This window comes from Myxocyprinus asiaticus, chromosome 7, assembly GCF_019703515.2.
Source record: "Myxocyprinus asiaticus isolate MX2 ecotype Aquarium Trade chromosome 7, UBuf_Myxa_2, whole genome shotgun sequence".
In the NCBI taxonomy this organism is placed as follows: Eukaryota; Metazoa; Chordata; class Actinopteri; order Cypriniformes; family Catostomidae; genus Myxocyprinus; species Myxocyprinus asiaticus.
Genome location: NC_059350.1, coordinates 55,071,828 through 55,097,687, shown reverse-complemented (window position 1 = coordinate 55,097,687; position 25,860 = coordinate 55,071,828). Strand labels below are relative to the sequence as shown.

General features: G+C 38.0%; 1 protein-coding gene across 1 annotated transcript; it reads left to right on the top strand.

Moving 5' to 3' along the window:
* The first annotated feature begins 1,599 nt into the window (after positions 1-1,599).
* Positions 1,600-25,860, top strand: tfdp1b (transcription factor Dp-1, b). The gene is made up of 12 exons (XM_051702093.1): positions 1,600-1,737; positions 7,928-8,005; positions 12,059-12,125; positions 12,441-12,547; positions 13,849-13,973; positions 16,354-16,516; positions 16,591-16,737; positions 18,569-18,637; positions 18,733-18,884; positions 20,424-20,590; positions 20,681-20,735; positions 25,140-25,860. The coding sequence occupies exons 2-12, from the start codon at positions 7,994-7,996 to the stop codon at positions 25,261-25,263; spliced, it is 1,188 nt and encodes a 395-aa protein (XP_051558053.1). The 5' UTR covers positions 1,600-1,737; positions 7,928-7,993; the 3' UTR covers positions 25,264-25,860.

Below are 25,860 nucleotides of genomic sequence, written 5' to 3'. Positions count from 1 at the left end.
GCCGAAATGACGCTCAATTGAACCGACTTGTAATGAAGATTCAATCGAACCGACTCGTAGCGAAGATTCAATCGAACCGACTCGTAACGAAGATTCAATCGAATCGACTGGTAACGAAGATTCAATCGAACCGACTCGTAACGAAGATTCAATCGAACCGACTCGTAGTGAAGATTCAATCGAACCGACTCGTAACGAAGATTCAATCGAATCGACTCGTAACGAAGATTCAATCGACCCGACTAGTAATGCAGATTCAATTGACCCGACTCGTAACGAAGATTCAGTTGACCCGGCTAGTAACGAAGATTCAATTGACCCGACTCGTAACGAAGATTCAATTGACCCGACTAGTAACGAAGATTCAATCGAACCGACTCGTAATGAAGATTCAATTGAACCGACTCGTAACGTTTGTAAATCTGACTGTGACCTGACTGTGCTTTTTCAAAGAAATTATAAGGTTAAGCGTAGTTTGCCTGCTGTAAAATAATATTTTAATCAAAGTGGTATTTCCTTCATACTATAAGAGCTTTCAGAATCTTTGTCATTTTGTTTCATTTCTATTTTATGACAGTGCAGATTTGTATAATAACAAACGGAGTAACTGTAAAATAAGAATATACAATATTATAAGAATAAGAAATAATGACGTTTGGAAACATTTTTACGTGAAGACTCAAAAGAATCAAATATTTTCGAATCAATTCATTCGAATGAACCTATTCGCTAAGATGACTCGGGCTTCCTTGTGCTTTTTTTTTTATTATTGCCAGAGTTTTAACAAAAATATACATGAAAATAATAGAAAAGTATCCAGACTAATGGAAAAACACCATGTATAATTTGCATAAAATATTGTGCATCAACACAGTCTTAAGAGCTTGTGTTCTTTGAAGATGAAATAGTTTGGTTGTATTGCTTTGATTGCTTTTTAAAAACTATAAATAAGAGCTTTTGATTACTGAATTTGCTTCAGTGAATGTGAAATTTGGCTAACAGCAATAAAAGTTTGATAATAAAATACTCACTTACTTACAAAGCAAACAATACATCCTTAAACAACATAGATAAAATCCAAAAGCAAATTTTTGTTAATAAAATTACAAAAATCCATCCAAAATAAAGTTGTAATCTATTATAAAACAGATAGTTCCAGTCCTGGATGCTGATTGGTTAACAGCCGTGTTTTATTCATGATAAATCACAGCTCTGACCTCTTCACAGAACTTCTATTTATATCACTCCGCAGCACCTGACAGTTATTCTTGTTGCCTAGCAACAGTCTGTTCACTGTTTACTGTCAGGGACTATTTCTTCTAGTGGAAGGATGGCATTAAATTATTTTAATATAAAAAATAACGTTTTAATAAACATTTTCGTCCTTAATATTTTTATAACAAGGTAACTGTTTAATAAAAGCAATAAGGCAATAAGTTATGACACAACATGTTGAACTGTCACTAGTTCTTTTGTAAAAAAAAAAAAAAAAGATCTAATTCAAAATGACGTGAAGGACGTGATTCCTAGTGCTAGTGGAGTTTTTGATGCGCGCTGACGTCACATTGCGCGTATCCAATCAGGACGCGTCGTCGCAGGACACCGCCAAGCTCAGTTTTGACTGCTGGAGCTGCTGAAGCAGATCGCGCAGGCTGCTCCGATAAATACTGAGTTTTAGTAAAATAACTCTACATATCATCGATAGTTATGACGCGGATGTAAGCAGGGGAAGTTAAGGTAAGCGCAGCAGCGTTTAACAGGTTATGTTATGCAGTTTTTGTATCGTATATGCGCTAGGTTAGCTTAGCTGTAGCCGCGTCGAGCTAACGCGGTATTCTTGCCTAATTAAATACTAACAACGCGAGTGACGCGACTCGGTAAAACTAGAACTATTGAACGAAGTGTCTGCACGTGAAGCGCGCGTGCTGTGTAGTCAGCTGCGTTTATTTACAACTCGAGCGTTCTTGTCGCGTCGCTCTCAGTGTTGACGCGTTGTATCCTTCATTTGTTCACAGTGATCTTGCAACATCAGGTCCTTTTCTCTCTAAAAGTCTTTAGAAATGTGTGCAGTATTGTTTGTTACTGTAAGGAATTATACCTCGCATCATAAACACTGAAACTAATCGTTGTTTTGTGCTTTTTTTAGCATACACATTACTCACTAGAGACACATCTGACAGTATTTGGTTATGTTTGTTATAATTTCCTCATGGACTGATATAAACTATGTTTCCCGAGAGTTTTTAATATATGTTTAAAGTCAACATGAAACAGTGTTCGCAACTCATTTTACTTCCGCAATGTGACGTATTACTACAGCGCCCCTTAGAGGACAGGGAGGGAATTTATTTTGCCTCACAATACCTTTATACATCCCATACGAAAATGAATTATGGTTTTACTACAGCAACTTTTGTTCAACCATGATATTCATAAAAACATGTCCTTGTGAAAATGAACCATGTTTTCACTATAATAAACCTGCAGTAACCATATGACCATTACCACAAGTTAACTGTGATGTTACTAGAGTACGCGTGTTTTTTCACTGAGCACGGTCCGTAGGATTTTTGACCCATATGTGAACTAGGGTTGCTCCAATACCAAACATTTGGCTTTGGTACGATATTAAATCGATACTGATTACAGGGGGTCTGGGTATCTCAGCGAGTATTGACGCTGACTATCACCCCTGGAGTCGCGAGTTTGAATCCAGGGTGTGCTGAGTGACTCCAGCCAGGTCTCCTAAGCAACCAAATTGGCCTGGTTGCTAGGGAGGGTAGATGCACATGGGGTAACCTCCTCGTGGTCACGATTAGTGGTTCTCGCTCTCAATGGGGCGTGTGGTAAGTTGTGTGTGGATCGTGGAGAGTAGCATGAGCCTCCACATGCTGTGAGTCTCCGCGGTGTCATGCACAATGAGACACGTGATAAGATGCGCGGATTGACGGTCTCAGAAGCGGAGGCAACTGAGACTTGTCCTCCACCACCCGGATTGAGGTGAGTAACCGCACCACCACAAGGACCTATTAAGTAGTGGGAATTGGGCATTCCAAATTGGGAGAAAAGGGGATACAATTAATAATAATACTAAAAGAACTGCATAAAAGTCTTGCAGTTGCAAATTTTGTGTTTTAAATTTTTCTGGAATCCATGGATTTATGTTTTAATTAAATGTTATCATCAAAACAGTGTTTAATCAAATAAATTATTTTAGCTTTAATAAAATCAAATATAATAATTTGTTTGGTCAAATAAAAAGCTGCACAACTAAGCTTCAAAGTATAAATGAAAACAGTAATGAAAAAAGCCTGTGGCGCACGGCTGCTATGGCTGAATTACAGTGTGCTGATATTCAGTACTCTTGTTTTTGTGATGCTGCTTACATGTAATTATAGTTGTAAAAGTAATAATTATAAATAATGATGATAATAATAATAAAACTGTTTATTATTGAATTATTGTTATTAGTAGTATTATCGCTATTACTTTGAATATTACATTTTTAGTAAATTTACAACGGTTTTACTACAGTAACCATATTTTATCCATGATATTCGTATTGAAACCATAGTGATAATACAGGAAAATGAAAACTATGGTAATAAAAAACATAATTTTGTGGGTATTATGGTTTTACTTTGCAAATACCATAGTTTAACTCTGGTTTTACTATAGAAATATTGTAAACATTAGTAAACAACTTTAGTTAACATGAACTAACAATGAACACTTTTACAGAATTTATTTTTTAATCTTGGTTTGTTCATTTGTACATATACTAACATATTTTTAAAATCAAAAGTTGTATATTGTTACATTATTCAATGCACTATGAAACAACAATGTCATTTTTTTGTTAGTTTTTATTAATTAACATTAACAAAGATTAATAAATACTGTAATATTTTGTTCATTGTTAATTAATGATACATAATGTATTTACTAATGTTAACAAATGTAACCTTATAGTAAAGTGCTACCAATATTGTAGACTGTGGTAACCATTTTTCAACCATTTTTTCTGTAGTAATATTGTAGTAATGTTGTAGAAACTATGAAAAGTTAGTTAAGTAACTATTTATTATTTGGCAAAACCATGGTTTTAATACAGTATACTGTTAGAGGTAGAACGATATATCAGTTTTACCAATTACTCAGTGCCAATAGTTGCTTTTTGGAACTATTGGTAATCTTTGCCGATAGTTATTTTATTATTCATCCGTGTTCCTCTGTGGCCGGTGCTATTTTGATTAGATAATCAAGCAATCTAAATTAAAACGAGGCCATGCAAAGAAAAATGTGACTGTAAACATCTGGTGAAATATATATACAAACTCTTCATCTGGTGAATATATAGGCTGTAAAAAGCTTAATTTGGTAAATGTTAAATATAGAGCATTGTAATGGAGCCAAAACATTGTCATTTTAATTTAAGAGCCCCTTGTGTGTTTTAAGCTTGTTTATAGTTAAAAGTCCCACATTATGCACCAAATCTGAAATTTTCTGGTTTTTATTGGGTTTTGGTTGAACAATAAACTTCTGTATCTCAGTGAGTATTGACGCTGACTATCACACCTGGAGTCGTGAGTTTGAATCCAGGGCGTGCTGAGTGACTCCAGCCAGGTCTCCTAAGCAACCAAATTGGCCCGGTTGCTAGGGAGGGTAGAGTCACATGGGGTAACCTCCTCGTTGTCGCTATAATGTGGTTCTCGCTCTCGGTGGGGTGCGTGGTGAGTTGTGCGTGGATGCCGCGGAGAATAGTGTGAAGCCTCCACAGGCGCTACGTCTCCATGGTAACGTGCTCAAGTCACGTGATAAGATGCGTGGATTGACGGTCTCAGACGCGGAGGCAACTGAGATTCGTCCTCCACCACCCGGATTGAGGCGAGTCACTACGCCACCACGAGGACTTAGAGCGCATTAGGAATTGGGCATTCCAAATTGGGGAGAAAATAAAAAAAAATTTTTTAAATAATCATTAAATGTCAGATTGTCATTGATTTAATCTAAATAAAAAAAAAAGTCACATCCTGTGAAAATTGTACTAATAGCACCACACTGTAGTATGTTACCGAAATGATCAACAAGATGGTATCGTAATGTTTAAAACATTTTGTATTGGGATAATTTGTTAGTACCAGTAAACCGTGCAACCCTCCAGATGATCTCAGACCATTTTGAGAGGTAGTCCCGCCCCCAACTCACACCATTGGTTGAGTAATGTTGTTGGGGCGGGTCTCCCAAAACAAACAGGAATTTTTATAACACCACAGAGACACTGTTTACAGTTTTCGAGAAAATTAATATATGTATGTCTTATAGTTGCCTCTGCACATTAAGCTGGGATAGAAGAAAGTATTTTAACACTGAAAAAGTGACATTCTTCAGCTTTAAGAGGTTACGATAGGAATATTTGACTATTGTTTTCTAGATAAAATCATGATCAATTTTTTTTATTTATTTATTTTTTTTTGTAATAAGACTAATTTACCATGAACCATGATTTAATTTTGCCTCCAAATACAGTAATATTATGTAAAATGCAAAGCATTCAGTTGGATGCTTTTCTCTTTTAATGTATAAAAAACAAGATGTTTTTTTTTTTTTTATCAAATTCTATGTAATACAGTGTTTTTTTAATGCAGAATATCATTAAAAGATGTTTTATTGAATACAGACACCTGTTCTCATGCTGATTATTCTTTTTAAGGAAACAACAAATATTTAATCTCATAAATTCATAGGCTATGTAGAGCTTAATTTAATCTTAACATATCAATATAGCCCTAATAATAATCATCATCAATAGTGGGCGACCGATATATCACTGAGGCTGATAATTTAGCCGATATTCTGACTTTTAATTATCGGCATCGGCCGATTTTTATTTTATTATTTTCTTGAGGGCGCTGAAAATCACCTGCTTGCATGTAAAGCGACTGAGACATGTAAATGGCCAGTCACGGTTCATTTTGTTGTTACGTGCCATCGTGTTACTACAATAATAGACCGGTGTGCAACACAGTGTCATTTAAATGGTCCGCACATCAGAGCCGCGTCAGACACGTTTGAGCTCATAATGTTAAAGTGCTCTTCTGTTTCATTCTCCCTCTCTCTCCTCAACAGTTCCCTCTCACTTTTAAGTGTCTTGTCTAATGATAAATAGGCAAATATCCATAAAACTAATGTTATATACCATCTGCAAATATGCATGTATCTCGTTTAAACAGATGTAATAAACCAACCTCACAAAACTTCAGCAGATCCAGCATCCTGTGGAATGCTCATAAATCTTCCTCTGAATCACGAATTCTAAAGGCGGTCACACACCGGACGATAAGCGTCGCGGCTAGGACACGGCACAGGTATCATACAAAGGGCACGTCGATGCAGTTCACGTGGCAGACAGTACACACAAAAGTTACCAAGGTTTTTCCCTTCTTAAAGAATGAACAAGGCTAGAGTAAATAATATATGTCCATTGATAATGATTTGGGTCAAATTTAATGGACCCATTGGAGGCTCCGTGGCGCATTTGAGCAGCCTCCGGAGTCATAGGTGGACAATTGTTTTCTATGAATGTACGCACACTGCCGTCAACAGATGCCGAGTGTCGGTGGCGGTGTGTACAATCATAGAAAACAATTGTTTTGAATTTTAGAAAGTGCCATGTCGTCAGCCAGACACGTCCGGTGTGCGACCCCCTTTACAGTCTCTCCTCAACAGTTCCCTGTACCTTTTCTAATGATAAAAGGAAAATATCAATAAAACTTCTATTATATACCATCTGCAAATATGCACATATCTCGTCGTTCATGAACCTCACGAAAATCCGGCGTTTTCTTTCCGTCGAGCGCTCATCTAATATCTTCCTCTGAAGCGTGTATTCCATCAGCCAGAATGAAAACTTCAGGATCAAAAGTTCCTCTCATTCACAATTCATGACGGTCACTCCATGACAATCCGTTGCCTACGTTTTCGGATGCAGTCCAAGGTAAAAGTGCTTCTCGTGTGCTATAAGTAAATGTCTTATTCACTGTATGTACAATTGGATTGATTTGGTATTTTCTGAGTAAATGCGATTACTAACGTGGACATGTCATCCATGGTTGCTGGACTACTGTGTGTACTGTTATTTCCTTCTTCCTAACATATTAACAATTTCTTCATGTGCAAATATATTACTAAAATTTGATGACTAAAAAGAAATCAGAGGAAACTGCTGTCCACCATCTAAAATACAATATTATTTTTTAGTTTTGTGTGAAATTGAGTAAATATAGTGCTAAATAAGTTTGTTAATGAGTAAATGAGTTTATTATTTTTTTTTTAGCAATTTTGTGTTTATTTACCATATTAAATTGTGTGATAAGCATTGTATCAGCCTATCGCCCACTTGCTCTCTGGATATTGGCATCATATATATATATATATATATTTTTTTTTTTTATAAAAAAATATCATGAATATATTTCTTGCATATCGCCCAGCCCTAGGAGGGAACAAAACAAATTTATTCACAGTTATTCAAAATTCGGACAACGAAATACCCGACTGGTAGCCCATGATGCACTGATGAAGTCGGTTCGTTGCCAGAGAGATGTTGCCCTTCACAACTGTTGAAAAACCATCTGTCAAAAAGTTGAACAACACGCATTTTAATTGCACTTCATTTTTTTCAGTTTCATTTGAATTTTTAGTTAAAATAAATAAATCAAAATCAAGCTGCCTTGTGTTATTGTGTAGGCTATTGATTAACGAAAATTACCCCATAGTACCACTTAGCATCTATCCAGTGGTAATACCGGTGTTTGTCGGTTTGAACGTGAACACCTCACCGGTGAGAAAATTATGATACCGTGGCAAGTCTAGTTTCAGTGTTCACTTGTGTTTTGATCTGTAACTGTTGACCTTAATTTTTCAGGTTAACTACAGTCACAGACCAAAGACATCGTCTTGAAGATTCACTCTGGTCACCTGCGCAGATATCATGGCTAAAGATGTGAGTATCACACACAGGCCTCCTTTAAATATCCCCAGTAATTAGCACTAAAACATGTATTTATTGTAGCCCATATTTCCTTATTTAGACATTAAGGTTATATTTTGCATATTTAATTTGCATTTGGTTATTTTTCACTTTGGTGTGGTCTGAGTCTGAACATGAACTGACATTCTAACACATACTGGCTTTATATGTGCACTCAGAGGACGCTGGTGTGGAATTCATATTGATCAATTGTTTTTGAACCAGTGGAACTGAAACGGACTCTTTGCCCCGGTCTCAAGCTCTTAAATGTGCTCCTCTGATCATTGCAGTGCTGCGAGAACCAGCGAGAAGCACGGCGTGAGATGCAGAAAACATTTGAAGTAACACTAGTAAATCTTACTGTACTTCAGGCAAAAATAGATTCATAATACATATTATCATATCACTACTTCAGCTCTATTAAATTTGTCATTGGCTACATTAGGGGAGGGAATGCATTGAATACATGAATTAGTTTTTTTGCATCAGCAACAGAGAGCTTCAAAGAAATATAAAGTTGGGTATCGTCAGAATAACAGTGGAAACTTATTCCACAATTCCTGATAATATCTCCTAGTTTTTGTCCCGCCACAGTTAAATATTTGTACACTTCTTATAATAACATAAAATGTCTCTATTATTGTGTTTTGTGCTGTTGCTTCGGCAAAGCATCTCTCACTCCCAGTCAGCCACCCACCCACCCCTGCTGTACGTGCGCATGCTCACACACACGCACTGGAACCAATTATCTAACGTTAATGTTATTACCAGCGGCTCTGACAACGTAACTATTTTCAGCATCTGAGGAGCATGTTCAACACAGGTAACCACTTTTGCTTCATTTCTTTGATGGCTCAACATTAACGCTTGTCCGGGACAAGTGAATCTTTGAAGGGGCAAGTGAAAGAGAATTTTACTTGCCTGACCAGACAAGCAGACCGATTAAAACATCAATAACAAAAAAATAACCAGCTATATTTTTGAAAGCCTAGCTTATATTCTTATTCTGCTGTTGAAAGTAATTAAGAGCACGTAATTTTATAATTCGCTGGTGATGTAGTAACAGCTGCGCCCTTGATTGACAGGCGGCATATGTGTGTGTGTGTGTGTGTGTGTGCTGAACTTGCACGTGTGTTCCGAAAATGCGCGTGCTAATGCATGTCTGAACTAAATACATTTCAAAATTATGCCAAAATGTCCCTCCAGACAGAACTGGTGTAACTGAGTCAGGTTTGTAGACCTCCTTGCTCACACACGCTTTTTCAGTTCTGCCTACAAATGTTCTATCGGATTGAGGTCAGGGCTTTGTGATGGACACTCCAATACCTTAACTTTGTTGTCCTTAAGCCATTTTGCCACAACTTTGGAGGTATGCTTGGGGTCATTGTCCATTTGGAAGACCCATTTGTGACCGAGCTTTAACTTCCTGGCTGATGTCTTGAGATGTTGCTTCAATATATCCACATAATTTTCCTTCCTCATGACGCCATCTATTTTGTGAAGTGCACTAGTCCCTCCTGCAGCAAAGCACCCCCACAACATGATGCTGCCACCCCCATGCTTCACGGTTGGGATGGTGTTCTTTGGCTTGCAAGCCTCACCCTTTTTCCTCCAAACATAACGATGGTCATTATGGTCAAACAGTTCCATTTTTGTTTCATCAGACCAGAGGACATTTCTCCAAAAAGTAAGATCTTTGTTCCCATGTGCACTTGCAAACTGTAGTCTGGCTTTTTTATGGCGGTTTTGGAGCAGTGGCTTCTTCCTTGTTGAGCAGCCTTTCAGTTTATGTCAATATAGGTCTCATTTTACTGTGGATATAGATACTTGTCTACCTGTTTCCTCCAGCATCTTCACAAGGTCCTTTGCTGTTGTTCTGGGATTGATTTGCACTTTTCGCACCAAACTACATTCATCTCTAGGAGACAGAATGTGTCTCCTTCCTGAGCGGTATGATGGTTGCGTGGTCCCATGATGTTTATACTTGTGTACTATTGTTTGTACAGATGAACGTGGTACCTTCAGGTGTTTGGAAATTCTTCCCAAGGATGAAACAGACTTGTGGAGGTTCACAATTGTTTTTCTGAGGTTTTGGCTGATTTCTTTTGATTCTCCCATGATGTCAAGCAAAGAGGCACTGAGTTTAAAATACATCCACAGGTACACCTCCAATTCAGTGCAACTCCTATCAGAAGCTAATTGGCTAAAGGCTTGACATCATTTTCTGGAATTTTCCAAGCTGCTTAAAGGCACAGTTAACTTAGTGTATGTAAACTTCTGACCCACTGGAATTGTGATATAGTCAATTAAAAGTGAAACAATCTGTCTGTAAACAATTGCTGGAAAAATTACTTGTGTCATGCACAAAGTTGATGTCCTAAATGACTTGCCAAAACTATAGTTTGCTAATATGAAATCTGTAGAAGTGGTTAAAAAATGAGTTTTAATGATTTCAACCTAACTGTATGTAAACTTCTGACTTCAACTGTACCGCAATATATTTGCAAATATAGTTATAAAATACACACAGCCACACTTCTGCAGGTGTAAATATCACTGTTAGACCAAATGTTGCTATATCAATAAATATAAGCAATCTTACAAGCTACTGCCATGTGCATTAAATTATTCTCTCCTGTCTTGATATTTTAGAGACTGACAATAATTCTAAAATCCTCTTTGAAACAACAAAAGTTTTAATGTTGTTACTTTTATGAACGTAACACTTCCCCAAGAAAAACAATTCAATAAACTGAATAGGAATAATTCCATATCTCTGTAAAATTAAATAAAACAAAGTTTTGAACCAGTTCTACACACCAGACTTAAGTGATACTATATACACAAGCAAGTGATCCGCTGTTGACAATCAGTAAAGAATAATCATTAAAATACATTTTTAATCCATGATTATCGCCTCGTCCACCATGTTTTTTTTCCTCCAGCTCAGAAACTCCAGGCCACTGTGATTGGTCGAGAGGATCAGTAATGGGGACTGTTGGGTAATAGTCCGCACTGATTCTGGCTCACCTGAAGGCGCATTGAGGGTGCAAAGGGGGCACTCTTGAGCACCCCCCAGAGTGCTAAAATGTCAAATGGGACACCTTACAGTTTCGTGGACTTCGCGGGAATGCGCAGATGAAGGCAACAAGACCGCAAATCCACATCAATTGTACCATTTGGGACAGGGCCACAGTGCACTCCATACTTCATTCATTGCACTCAATACTTCATTCAACACGCTCCGTACTTTATTCAGCGCTCTCCGTACTTTATTCAGCGCTCTCCGTACTTTATTCAGCGCTCTCCGTACTTAATTCAGTGCACTCCATACTTTATTCACCGCATTCCGTACTTTCAATGCTCTCCGTACTTCATTCAGTGCACTCCGTACCTTAGTCTGCACATTCCATACTTCAGTCCGGACACTTGGAACTACATTCACCACACTCCATACTTTCAGTGCACTCCGTACCTTAGTCTGCACACTCCATACTTCAGTCCGCATATTTCAGGCTGCACTCTCTGTACTTCATTCAGTGCACTCCATACTTTAGTCTGCACACTCCATACTTCAGTCCGCATACTTCAGGCTGCACTCTCTGTACTTCATTCAGTGCACTCCATACTTTAGTCTGCACACTCCATACTTCAGTCTGCATACTTCAGGCTGCACGCTCTGTACTTCATTCAGTGCACTCCATACTTTAGTCTGCACACTCCATACTTCAGTCCGCATACTTCAGGCTGCACAATCCATACTTCATTCAGTGCTCTACATACACGACCAGCAGTGAATGTACTCATTGTGCTGATGTACTAGTCAAAATTAGATTTAATAAGTCCAGCATATTTAACAATTATAGTCACAAAAAGCTTTAGAAATGAGTCAGCTGCTCATGATTAGAGCACTGCCAACTTCCTGTTTACTGTTTTGTTCAGATCTGACCCTCCATGGTCATGTGACATGAAATGGACTGGAAATCTCTCTCTCTCTCTCTCTCGCTCTCTCTCTGTGATATTAAGGGCGGGTGTAAGGAATCTAATGGAGAGATAAAAGTGTTTCTCAACCAGAATCTGAGTCCAGGAAAGCGTGAGTACATCACTCCATCTTTTCACTAGACAGTAGTTTGTAATGCTGGTGATTCATAAATTACTTCAGAAGGAGTCTTAGTCTTTAAATATAGAAATATGAAATTAATGAAAATATTAATTTGTTTTAAATATGAAAGTAAATGCTCTAACATGTTCATATGGTGACTGATACTTCCTTACCTGCAGGGGGCAGTATGATATAACACACACAGAGCTCCTGAACCCTGTGACTGCAGACTGACACATGAATATTCATGATCCTTTAATGAGCTGCTCTATATAATCATGACATGTGTTGTTTTGTGTGTTGTAGCTGTGCTGTCTCTGCTGACGGTTCATCCGGCATCTGTCACGGCAGTCAAACAGATTCTACCCAAAACACTCACTGCTACAGCTTCTAATGTAGTGCCACATCATATAGTAAGACACACATCTACTGTAGTATGTTTGCATAGACCTCAACACACACACACTTACTTTATTTTCCCATAACCCTCACACAAACCTGTTGACATTATAAGATTTAACGCAAAACATGATTTGGCCTGTGAGATTCACTTTATTAGTGTGGATATTTTCAGAAATGTGTTGTAGCAAAATTTGTAGTTAAATTTACAAGTGAAGCTCAGTCGACAGCATTTGTGGCATTATGTTGAATACCACAAAATTAATTTAGTCTCGTCCCTCCTTTTCTTTAAAAAAAAATTGACTTCCATTGTAAGTGTCTCACTGGAACACAGATTTGTGCTTTTTTTTTTAAAGAAAAGGAGGGACGAGTCAAAATAAATTTTTGTGGTAATCAGCATTTTGCCACAAATGCTGTCGATTGAACTTAACTTGCATTGAACCCGGAATATTCCTTTAAGGGTTCTTGACCATCTCCATTCTTGTGTGGAAGTGGATAAAACACTGTAATCAAATGATTGTCATGACAGTTAGCATACGTCTTATTTCTTGTGTGCATGTTAATCGACACCTTGAGTTTAAGGAACCAAAATGGAGTCAAAAACTTCTGATCTCTATCACAAACCTGCTCTGTGTGATCACGTCAGATCATGACGCCCCAAACTCACACAGACCCCATCACTGCACTCTCATTGGCTCGGTCCATCTGATGTGTGGAGGTCTCCATGGAGATAAAACCCCCCATTATCATTGTGTGAGGTGACCTGAGAGTGTCTGTGTAATCAGCTCAGAGAAGTGTAGATTCAGCAGGATTATATCCCTCATCATTATTATCTTATTAACAAGAGCCTGAGAAAGAGAGACACAAGTAGACTAGTGCTTATGTGTTGAGAAACATACAATGTTTGGTAATAACTCACTGGCAAAATATTGCTCTTGGAGAGCGTCTGTGTAAAGTAAAACTTGCCCTTTAGTCAATGTGAAATATGGGTTAGGTTATGTTTCGGTCAGGTTAGAGATAGGTTTGGGCTATGGTAGGGTTAGGTTATGGTTGGGTTGGGTTAGTGTTAGGAATTTGTCCATTGAGGGTCTAATTGGAGACATTTTATACACTAGTAAGTGCTGAAATCTCTTCATTGCATTATCCAGTAATCATAAACAACTAGAACGGTCATAGAAATTCATTGGGCAAACAGAATGAACATTGTTTACACTGTCATTTTCATTTATACTGACCAAATCAATAGTGAATCACAGTGTTAATTAAGGTTGTGTGATTATATCCTGCTGTTAACACACTGTCTGTTTGTCTAAAGGTGATTGGCACTCCTCAGAGGTCCAGTGCTCCTGCCAGTGTCCTGATAACCAGCCCGTGCACACCAACTGCTCAAATCCACACACCACAGACACACACACAAGAGACTTCACCCTGGTCAACTGGGTTAGTTAGTTAGTTAACCCGTCTGCTCTGTCAACTTCAGCCGTTACACATAGTGGTCCACTGATATATCGGCAAGACCGATAAATCAGCCGATATTTGGTATTTTTAAATTGTCTGCATCATCCGATAAATTCTCGTTTGGCCATTTAGTTTCTTAAGCCATGATTGCTCCGATAATCGCATGCATGCATGTGAAGGAGCCATCTGAGACATGTAAATGACCAATCACAGTTGGTTTTGTTGTTACGTGCCATTGTGTTACTACAATAATACACTGCCATACAAGAACGTCTCATTTAAACTGTCCTGCGTATCAGAGCCGTGACAGACACGTATGAGCTCATGATGTTTAAAGTGCTCGTGTTTCATTCTTTCTCTTTTTGTCTAATGACAAAAAGGCAAATATCACTAAAACTTCAATCATAAACCGTCTGCAAATATGCGAATATCTCCTTTAAACAGATTTAATTCACAAACTTCACAAAACTTGTGCAAATCCAGCGTTTATCTTCCTCTGAAGCGTGTGTTCTATCAGTCTGAATCAAAACTGTTCCTCTGACTCACGAATGTTTCATGATGGTCATTCCGTGACACCCCAAGCAGGTGATCCGGGCCGTGCAAACTGGATGCGGTCAGTAGATTGTCAGAAATCTGGTTGGTCCACACTCTCATGTGGTCACTCCTAAATACAGGTCTAAACTGGGTCTAAAACGTTTTGTGATCGGATCACCAAAACAACATACAAATGTGGTCAAAAACGCATGTGACTACATCACATTTGAAATGAAAACGCTAATCCGTCCTGTATGTGTCCCGGCAGCAGTGAAACGCTGCCCCTCACCTGTCAATCAACCGCTGTGCTAAAACAAGAGTTTAAAGTTTGCCGGTTACGAGCGGTTTTAAAAGGAAATAACCGTCCGATACATACACAATCATGAGAGATTTACAGATCTTCTTTAGTGTCTGATATCAACACAGATGAGAAACAAACACCTGAAGCTCCTTTAATACAGGTAATCAGCTAAAATAATGGATAATTCTGCTTGACATTTTGCGTTTGGGCTTAGATTAAATTTCAGCTGCTCTTTCTTTGTCTTTTCTGACTTTTTTTTGTGCATTAATATCATGCAGTAACACACTGACATAGTGACTGATGTATGTCGGCATGAAACGGAGACCCTCCCCTCCAAATCCGATGCATTTAAACGACCAGGTGTAAACAGCGATATCTCACCTAACCACATGTGATCGGATCACCTGAGACACATCGTAATACCAGGTGTAAACGGGGTCTAACTCAAGGGCTTCTGCATTTATTTACATTTATTCATTTAGTAGACGCTTTTATCCAAAGCGACTTACAAAATGAGGAAGGAACATAAGCTATTCTTTATAAGAGGACATCATTTAATGGGAAATTAAACAACATTAACAGAAATGTGATATTCTTACAATGAATGTATTTTTTAATTCATTGACACTGCAGCGTTTGGTATAAAGCTAAAGCAGTTCTTAATGAAGATGATTGGTCATTCAGCAGAAGTTTATCACCCACAGTACAACACACACTGGAACATGAATAAAAACTATCTGGAGCGCAGACGAGGCGTGTGCATCACAGCAAGCGTCTTCACGCTCTCTTGAGGAGCTGCTCTGAGTGAGGTGCGAGTCGGTGGCGAGTCGTGTTGCACCAGAAAATGAGACACAACAATGCGGCATTCCTTGCATTTCTATATTCACTTAAAATTCCCTTATTTGGACAGTAAAATGTGATGAAAATGTAAAGTGCTCAATAATTGCAGTGATCTCATATAATCTCGGTTAGATCAAAGGTGATGTTTCAATCATTTGTGTTTTTAGTTTAAAGTTTTATTGTAAGTCTACTATTTTAACCATACCAAAGTGTACTTAAATTATACAAAGTATACTGCAACTGTTTTGTGGCTTTCACTGCATTGCAGTTTGTGAGAAAAGTGTCAGAAAATTAAATAATTTCGGTCCGCAATAATCAAGGAAAAGTGCTGCGAAATTCTGGTGGGACTGCAAATGTAAGTTCAATACATTCATCCTGAGCTAGTTAGCCACTACTGAGTGATTGCTTTATTTAAGCTAAATAAAATGTTATTTAATTTTTCAAACTGTATTCACACATCAAAATTTTGTTAGAGTTTAAAATATTGTGATGCTTATATAAAAGAAACTGCACATATATTATGTAGTTTGACCTCCTGATGGGCAACATTGTCTTTATGTGATGCGTCTCCTTTCACTGATACTTGGATTTCATTTTCATGTTTGTAAACCATCTTTTGTACCTTACTTGTGGAAAGAGCCTTCTTGATCTCTGATGAGCTCATTAAGCAACATTGTGTTATTTCAGGCGCAGCAGCAGGAAGGGTGATAAGAACGGGAAGGGTTTGAGGCATTTCTCCATGAAGGTGTGTGAGAAGGTGCAGAAGAAAGTGGTGACATCTTATAATGAAGTGGCTGATGAGCTGGTGGCTGAATTCACCTCTGGAGACAACATCTCGCCCAATGATGTGGTCAGTTCCTGTTCAAACTTGTCTCCTGTCCAACAGACGGTAAACTCACTCACCCTGTCATTTCTCGTCTGCAGCACGTGTACGATCAGAAGAACATCAGGCGGCGTGTCTATGATGCTCTCAATGTTCTCATGGCCATGAACATCATCTCCAAAGACAAGAAGGAGATCAAATGGATTGGATTCCCCACCAACTCCGCTCAGGAGTGTCAGGACCTGGAGGTCGGTCTATTGAAAATATTCTGCCATTTCTTACAATTTGAAGTCAGAATCAGTAGTTCGGCTGTTTTCTAAGAACAGTGGAGCTTCTCCAGTAACAAGCGTCTTTTCCAACCAGTAGTTGTGTGTTGTACAATATCCTCTCTCTCTCATATGAAGCGTTGAAAAGTCTGATTTATTTTAATAAATCTGTTCGTTCGGACAGTTCATTTCAGTTGCATTTATTAGCTGTATTTTATGTCTTTAAAGTGAATAAATTGAGTAAAATCAAAAACTGCTTTCACTATTTTCAACTCATGAAATTAGTGTTTTTCATATTTATTCAGTGCAATTAGTCTAAATTTATCTGTTTAACTTGATTGCTTTTACCCTAACCTAATAATACAGAAATTAAGAATAATAATTAATAAAAAATGTAATCAACTGTTAGTTAATATACATATGTGTAATTGGTCATTGAAAAATATTGTCTGAGGTGATTAAAAATTAGAAATCTTTTAAAAATCTAGATTTAAAACACATCATATCAGTGCTATTTTCATTAAACTATAATGAAAACAAACTAAAAAAACAAACATTTGTTTACTAAAATAAAAATTGAAACTAACATGATTGGAAACAACTGAAATTAAACTAAAATACTTTTTCATAAATCCAAAACTAACATTATAAAATATGACAAATTACAATCCACCTTAATTAGACATGATGTCACTAGATAGTGTTAACACAAGACATTTAGTATATTTAAATTATATTGGTAAACATTTTAGTTTTGGCAGCCATAAAATGCTAAAACTACAATTGCTAAACCAAAAAATCTAAAATAAATAAAATAAAACTAAACTAAAACAGTTAAAGAGTGCAAACTAACAAAAACTAAATTGGATCAACCAATTGAAGAAAACTCAATTAAAAACTAAACATTTGTAGAAATGTAATTTGTGTCCATGGTGGTTTCACAAATCTTTTGATTAACATTTTTAGCGTTTTCTACAAAAGATCGCTTTAATTACTTTGAAGATGTCACGTGGTGTAACCATCAAGTTAAAGGTATTAAAATACTTTCCTTTCACCTAACTTCCTAAATTAATTGTTACTTTCCAAAAAGATTTCAGAGTCAAGAATATCAAGAAGTGCTGAGTAACTCCAGCCAGGTCTCCTAAGCAACCAAATTGGCCCAGTTGCTAGGGAGGGTAGAGTCACATGGGGTAACCTCCTCATGGTCACTATAATGTGGTTCTCGCTCTCGGTGGGGCGTGTGGTGAGTTGTGCGTGGATACTGCGGAGAATAGCGTGAAGCCTCCACACGTGCTATGTCTCCGCGGTAACACGCTCAACAAGTCACGTGATAAAATGCGCGGATTGACGGTCTCAGACACGGAGGCAACTGAGATTCGTCCTCTGCCACCACGAGGACTTAGAGCGCATTGGGAATTGGGCATGAGAAATTGGGGAGGAAAAAAAAGAATATCAAGAAGTTTTCTTAGGGTTACACCACATGACCAAATATTGAACAAAATATTGATATTTAATGTTATAACTTTGTTGGAAAAAACATGTTCATAGTAGAAGATGTGTATTCTTTGTGTGAATTACATTTCTTATTAATTTTTGAATCATTAAATAGATCTGTACCAAAAAAGGAGCTTCACACCATTGACTGAAATGTACTTGTGTACTTTTTCTGAATAACTTGTAGTGTGGAGGGACTACATTTTCAAAGTAGCTTGAACTGTATCCATTTTCATTAGCTTGACAATGTAGTTTCAACATTGATGTCATGTGACGCGTTCTTCAATAATCAGTGTGAACTGATTCTCTCTCCTGATAGGCCGAGCGAAAGAGAAGACTTGAGAGAATTAAACATAAACAATCTCAGCTGCAGGAGCTCATACTGCAGGTGCATCATCATCATCATCATCATCATCACAGCACTTCCTGTTTGATAGTACGTCCATGATAGTTCAGTCTAATAATGTTTCTGGTGATTTTCAGCAAATAGCCTTTAAGAATCTGGTGCAGCGGAATCGACAGATGGAGCTGCAGAATAACAGACCTCCACCTGCAAACACCGTCATCCACCTGCCCTTCATCATCATCAACACCAGCAAGAGAACCGTCATCGACTGCAGCATCTCCAATGACAAGTGAGAGCACGATACACATAGAGACAATTACACACGGCATTTTTGTGTCCTTGAAAGACACTGCAGGACACCTGAATCCTGATGAATTTGTGATCTCATTAAACGGAGTGACACGTCCTCACGATTCACCGAACTGAGTGACAGTATGCAAATTGAAAGGGCGATATTTGAGGTTTTATTTGCTCATTTTAACAGAATGAATCTTGCTGTTGTGTTATCCAAGTAATTTTCTGATTCATAATAAAGTGGCATTGATGTATTTTCAAGTACTGTAGATTAATACAATGATGTTCAATGATCGAGAAAAAGCAAGGTTTTGTACTGACTAATCCAGTGTTGTTTTTTTACGAAAACTAAATGAAAACTTTCTCGTTAACAGAAATACAAATAAAACTGAAACTACACTAAAATACTTTTGCATGACTGAAATAAAATTAAAATGACCTCAAATTAATTTTTTGTTTTGGTTTTTGATACACAGTTTATAATTAAACTTTTATAATCTGCCTTCATAAAACATGAAAATGTCACTAGATAGTGGTAACACGAGACATTAAACATATTTAAATTATATCCATAAACACTAGCCATAAAATACTAAAACTAAAAAATGAACTAAACTGAAACTAAAAAAACACTGAAAAACTCTCAAAGAATGAAAACTAATGCAAACTACTACTAACGAAAATAAAATATAAATGAAAATGTTATAACCTTTTTCTACCTCAATTATGTAATTTATTTCAATTATCCGATTTATTATATATTTGTAATTCTTTTGATTTATTATGTATTGAATTATATTTATTTAGGGGTCTTTTCAGCAAATATTTATATATGATTAATTGCAAGTAATTAATCGCCATATTCTGTAATTAATTATATATATTGATTTACAGCCCTAATATCAATATTTGACTATTTGTTTTCTCACTGAATTGTATCAGTACTGATTGTTGTGTTAGTGTATTTTCATTTGTGAAATCATATTTCCAGCAGTTCAGTTAGTAATGAAGCATCTCGTCTTATTAAACTGAACTTCTAAAATCAGCATTTACAGTCGATATAATTATGGTATCATGATGCATCACAGTGTGTTAAATCATGGCATATCAAATGTCATATCAAAAGTCCTCGTGGTGGCGTAGTGACTCGCCTCAATCCGGGTGGCGGAGGATGAATCTCAGTTGCCTCCGCGTCTGAGACCGTCAATCCGCGCATCTTATCACGTGGCTTGTTGAGTGCGTTACCGCGGAGACGTAGCGTGTGTGGAGGCTTCACGCTATTCTCCGCAGCATCCACACACAACTCACCCCACCAAGAGCGAGAACCACTAATCGCGACCACAAGGAGGTTACCCCATGTGACTCTACCCTCCCTAGCAACCGGGCCAATTTGGTTGCTTAGGAGACCTGGCTGGAGTCACTCAGCACACCCTGGATTCGAACTCATGACTCCAGCGGTGGTAGTCAGCATCAATACTCGCTGAGATACCCAGACCCCCTCACTTTTGTTCTTGTGTGTTTGTGGCCTCTGCAGGTTTGAGTATCTGTTTAATTTTGACAACATGTTTGAGATTCATGATGACGTGGAAGTCCTGAAGAGGATGGGAATGGCATTTGGACTGGAGGCGGGCCGCTGCAGTGCAGATCAGCTGAAGATTGCCAAGACTCTCGTTCCTAAAGTCCTGCAGCCATACGTGACCAGTCAGAAGTGTTCTCATTTATCATACATGCTCTCTCTCTCTCTGCTGATGATTACATTCATGATATTGATTTGTTTGTCTGTTGTTGTAGAAATGGCTCAAGGTGCCATTAACCAGTTGATTGGAGAACTGTCTCATGTGGCCACGTGAGTATCTGATGATCTTCATGACTGATCCCATTCTGACTGAAACTTTTACAGAGAAAGTTTGTTTTCTCCTAGCAGTATAAAGATCTTGCACATGAAATAGGGGTGAATCATTTTAGTGTGCTTTCTACAAATCAATGTACATGCTTGTAAATAGTACAAATTATGCATGTAAACAATAAACATGTAACTGTATACATGCAATATAATATATGCAATTTCAAAACATCATATTTATTGATGGATTACATGGATTTGTAAATTTTTAAATGGCTAAAATGTGACATGAGGAAATTAAATTCGTAAAATTAACACATTTTGTAATGCTGCTAGTTTGAAGGTCCGCTGTATAATTAACAGCATTAGCTGAGAATTTCTTTCATATGTGAGAAAAATGGACATTATAACCTAAATATACCCAAATGAGTCAATATTTAATTTTATTTGGAAGTCTGTGTCAATACCCAGCCCTACTTGATTGGTGTTTTCCGCAGACACCCTGAGTTGTATTTGAATTTTTCCAAACGAAAAATATTATTAGTTTTGTAATTGGGAACTTGTTTTTCCATTTTTTTAATTTAGCTACTTTTAGTGAATACTCTGACTAATACAGTGGCTAGAAAAAGTATGTGAACCCTTTGGAATTACCTGCATTTATGTATAAATTTGTCTTAAAATCTGGTTTGATCTTCATCTAAGTTACAATAATTAACAAACACAATCTGTTTGAACTAATAACACACAATTATTTTATTGTTCTTTTTACATTGAATACATTCACAGTGCAGGTTAGAAAAAGTATGTGAACCCCTAGACTAATGACATCAACAAAAGCAAATTAGAGTCAGGAGTTGGCAAACCTGGCATCCAATTAATGAAATGAGATTGGAGGTGTGGGTTAGAGCTACTTTGACTTATAAAAAGCACTCAAACATTTTGAGTTTGCTATTCACAAGAAGCATCTGCTGATGTGGACCATGCCTCAAAAAAGAGATCTCAGAAGACCTACAATCAAGAATTGTTGCTTTGCAAAAAGCTGGAAAGGGTTACAAAGTTATCTGGAAGAGCTCAGATATTCTTCTGTCCACAGTTAGACAAACTGTCTATAAATGGAGATGATTTAGTACTATAGGTACTCTCTCTAGAAGTGGCTGTCCAGCCAAGATGACTCAAAGGGCACACCGCAGAATGCTCAATGAGGTAATAAAAGAACCCTAGAGTGACAGATAAAGACTTGAAGGAATCATTGGAACTGGTTAACATCTCTGTTCATGAGTCTACTATACAGAAAACATTAAACAGGTATGGTGTCCATAGCAGGACATCATGAAGGAAGCTGCTGCTTTCCAACAAAAACATTGCTGCACGCCTGAAGTTTGCCAAAGACCACCTTGACACTCCACAACACTATTGGGAAAATGTTTTGTGGACTGATGAAACTAAGGCTGAATTGTTTGGGAAGAACAGCAGCACTATGTATGGCATAAAAAGGGCACCACATACCAACATGAAAACATCATCCCAACGGTGAAGTACGGTGGAGGGAGCATCATGATTTGGGGCTGCTTTGCTGCATCGGGGCCTGGAACACTTACCATCAGAGGGAAAAATGAATTCCCAAGTTTATCAAGATATCCTACAGGATAATGTCAGGGTGTCTGTGCGCCAGCTGAAGCTCAGTAGAAGTTGAGTGATGCAGCAGGACAATGACTCTAAACATTGAAGTAAATCCACTACAGAATGACTTCAAATAAAGAAAATCCTCCTTTTGGAGTGTCCCAGTCAGAGCCCAGACCTTAACCCAATAGAGATGCTCACACCAGACATCCTAAGAATATGTCTGAATGATCCAAAATTCCTTCTGAATCTTGTGCAGGTCTAATCCGCAGCTACCGGAAATGCTTGGTTGAGGTTATTGCTGCCAAAGGAGGATTGACCAGTTATTAAATTTCCACAGCGGGAGTCGCGTGACGCCATGTGAGGAGCAGACGTGTGAGCGGCGAGCTCTGCGCACTTTGCTAGTTTTAATACTATTTGTGTCATAAACCGGTGAGATTCGATACAGCCTGATTCTTAACTGTTCTATGAAGACAATATGTAAAAAAATTAAAAATCCTCAGGCTCTGGAGACGCTAAAAGACATTTACGTGCTCAAGATGATTCCCCACAGTGGCAGGCCGGAAGCCCCGGACTCAATTCGGACGGTGAACTGAAAGAAATCCAGCGTGAATTGATGAACTTGTTGGCAATGCTGACAAAGGTTGTTGCGGACTTGGAGGATCTTACTGTGATACGTCGATCGATCACTGCCGTGGAGACTAAATTCTCTGAGTTGGTTACAAGATTGTTGGACGTCGAAAAACGGATCGATTATCTGGAGTCATCGGAGAGGGAATTAGCTGCTAACCCGCTAGCGACCAAGACAGACTTGCAACGCGTTTGGGATAAACTGGAGGATTTGGAGAATCGACGAAACAACGTCCGAATTGTTGGAATTCCTGAGCATGAGGAAGGCAGAGATATGGTGAAATTCCTAGACGGGCTCTTCCCGAGTCTGCTTGACATAACAGGCCATAAGCTGGAAATCGAGCGAGCTCACAGAGTTCCAGCTTGGAGATCCGCTGAGGGAGACGGGCCCCGATCAATTCTGGCTACATTTCTGAGATCATCCGATAAAGATCTTGTGTTACGCAAGGCGAGGTGTAAAGGAAAGCTTTCTTGGAAGAATCACAGCATTTTCTTGTTCCCAGACTTTGTGAATTTGAAAAGAGAGAAACGTGATCGATTCAAGGAATGCAAGAAACTCTTACATCAATGGAAGATTGCTTTTGCTCTGACGTTTCCGGCCAAACTGAGAATAGATGCTAAGTATTGATGTAGAGAATTTACATGCCCACAGCACTGTCCTTCATAAAAACATTGGAGTGAGTAAGCTATTTGGTGATTTTCATGTTGCCACCTAGTGGACCGACTCATTGAACATACACTTGACTGTTCGAGGAAACTGGGTGCTTTTTCGTTTCTTTTTGTGCTGGTGCCGCCTAGTGGCTGGAGTTTGTTTTGTGTAATATAATTTCTTTGGGGCAGTTTGTGGATGAATCTGCTCATTTTGGGTGCTTATGCCTCCTGTTGGCTGGAGATGGTTTTGTTGAATATTTCTTGCAGGACATTGGAGCGAGTTTGACTGCCCGAAGAACTGAACGGCCCTTTTTTTTTTTTTTTTTTTTTTGCTGGTTCCGTTAGCGGCTGGAGCTTGTTTTGTAGAGGAACACACCTTTTAAGACAATTAAGTGGATGAATCTACATGTTTTTTGTGTGTGTGTTTATTCCGCTTATTGGCCGGAGTTTGTTTGATAGATTATCTTCTGTTGTGTAATTCTGTCTCACAACTTTTTATATAGAAACACCGGACTTGAGCAATCCGACGGCAAAGTTGTCGCGGGGGCTCTTATAGGCGTACGTGGACTGTTTGAGTTTAGAGGGATGGAAGCCGGTTGGCGCTGTCATGCGCGGGGTTAATGCGCACGTTTTCTTTTTTTCTGGGGAAAGTTCGGGGTTTGACTGTTGCACCAGTGTGAAATGTGGTCTTTGTATTTTTGACACATAGTCTATTTTTTCTAATATGTCAAAATGTTAAAATGAGTGGATTGTCTCTCTCCACGTGGAATGTGAATGGGTTGGGGCACCCCATAAAAAAGAAGGAAGGTTATTTCTTTTCTTAAATGTAAGAAATATGATATAGTGTTTCTGCAAGAAATGCATCTTTCCCTGCAGGAAGCTGAAAAATTTGGGACGATATGGGGTGGACGTGTTTTCTTTAGTGCTGGCTCAAGTAAGAGCAGGGGAGTCATTACATTGATAAGTACACATCTATTATTATTATTATTATTATTTTTATTTTTTATATATATAATAACAAATTTTATCTGCGTGTACTCACCCACAGGGGTGTTTGTTGGGGGTCGGGGTGGGGTTGGGGATCAGGAGGGGAAACAATGGGGTTTAAGGGGGATAATAGTTGACTCTGTATATGAAAGTTTTGCTTTATGTGTCATGTTTGAGGAGCAACCAATAAAAATGTTAATCTGAAAAAAAAATTCCACAACACTGTGAATGTTTAATGTGATGTGTTCAATAAAGACATAAAAGATTATAATTGTTTGTGTGTCATTATCTTAAGAACATTGTATTTGATTATACTTGTGACTTTGATGAAGATGAGATCACATTTTATGACCAATTAATACAGGAAACCAGCTAATTACAAAGGGTACACATACTTTGTTTTGGCACTGTATACTGTAAATGTTCAGCAAAAACTGCAACACTGTGATATATACCGTTACCATGATATAAAATGAATCGTACTGTTGATGTTTTATGTTTTCACTTGTGGCTCTAAAGTGATCGCGGTGCGTCCAGCTCCAATGGCTCTCATCACAGCAACTCCCGAGTGGAGACACCCACATCATACATGGAGGATGAAGACGACGATGAAGACTTTGATGACAATGATGATGAAGATTAGCTATGGACGGCAGGTGTTGCCAGAAGAAGTCTCAAGTGAATAAATTATGTCGATGTGTTTGAATTTGCAGCATCCCTCTCTGAGAAGTCAAATCAAGGACCTCATTGGTTCTAGAATAATATGAAGATATCTTTATTAAGTTTCCCCAAATTCTTGTTTGAAAACTCAATATAGTGATCCTGCTGTAATTTGATTCCTTCTGCAGAGTGAGTCTCTGAGCTTAAGTAGCTGATGATCGGATCAGCTCAATTGATTGTATTTATGCGCTGCTGCTGCTGCTCACGTCCTATATTTGCTGAGGGTTTTTAAATGACTGTTGGCTAAGGCTGAGTTTTGTATCTTATTTTTTGTTGCGGTCAGCTCTCATAGGCAGCTATTTTTGATATCGGAGCTTGTTTTTGGATGCTTGGCTCTGACCATGTCAAATCACCAAGTCTTTATTGACAAACAGATGCCATGAACATGATCAGCAGAAACATGTGACACATTAATGGCTTATTCAAAACACATTTACTGCCCTTTTTGTACAATGTAATAAATACTAAAGAAAATATACTTTTCTTATTCATGTATAGAAATTAAACTAAGACTGTTTTA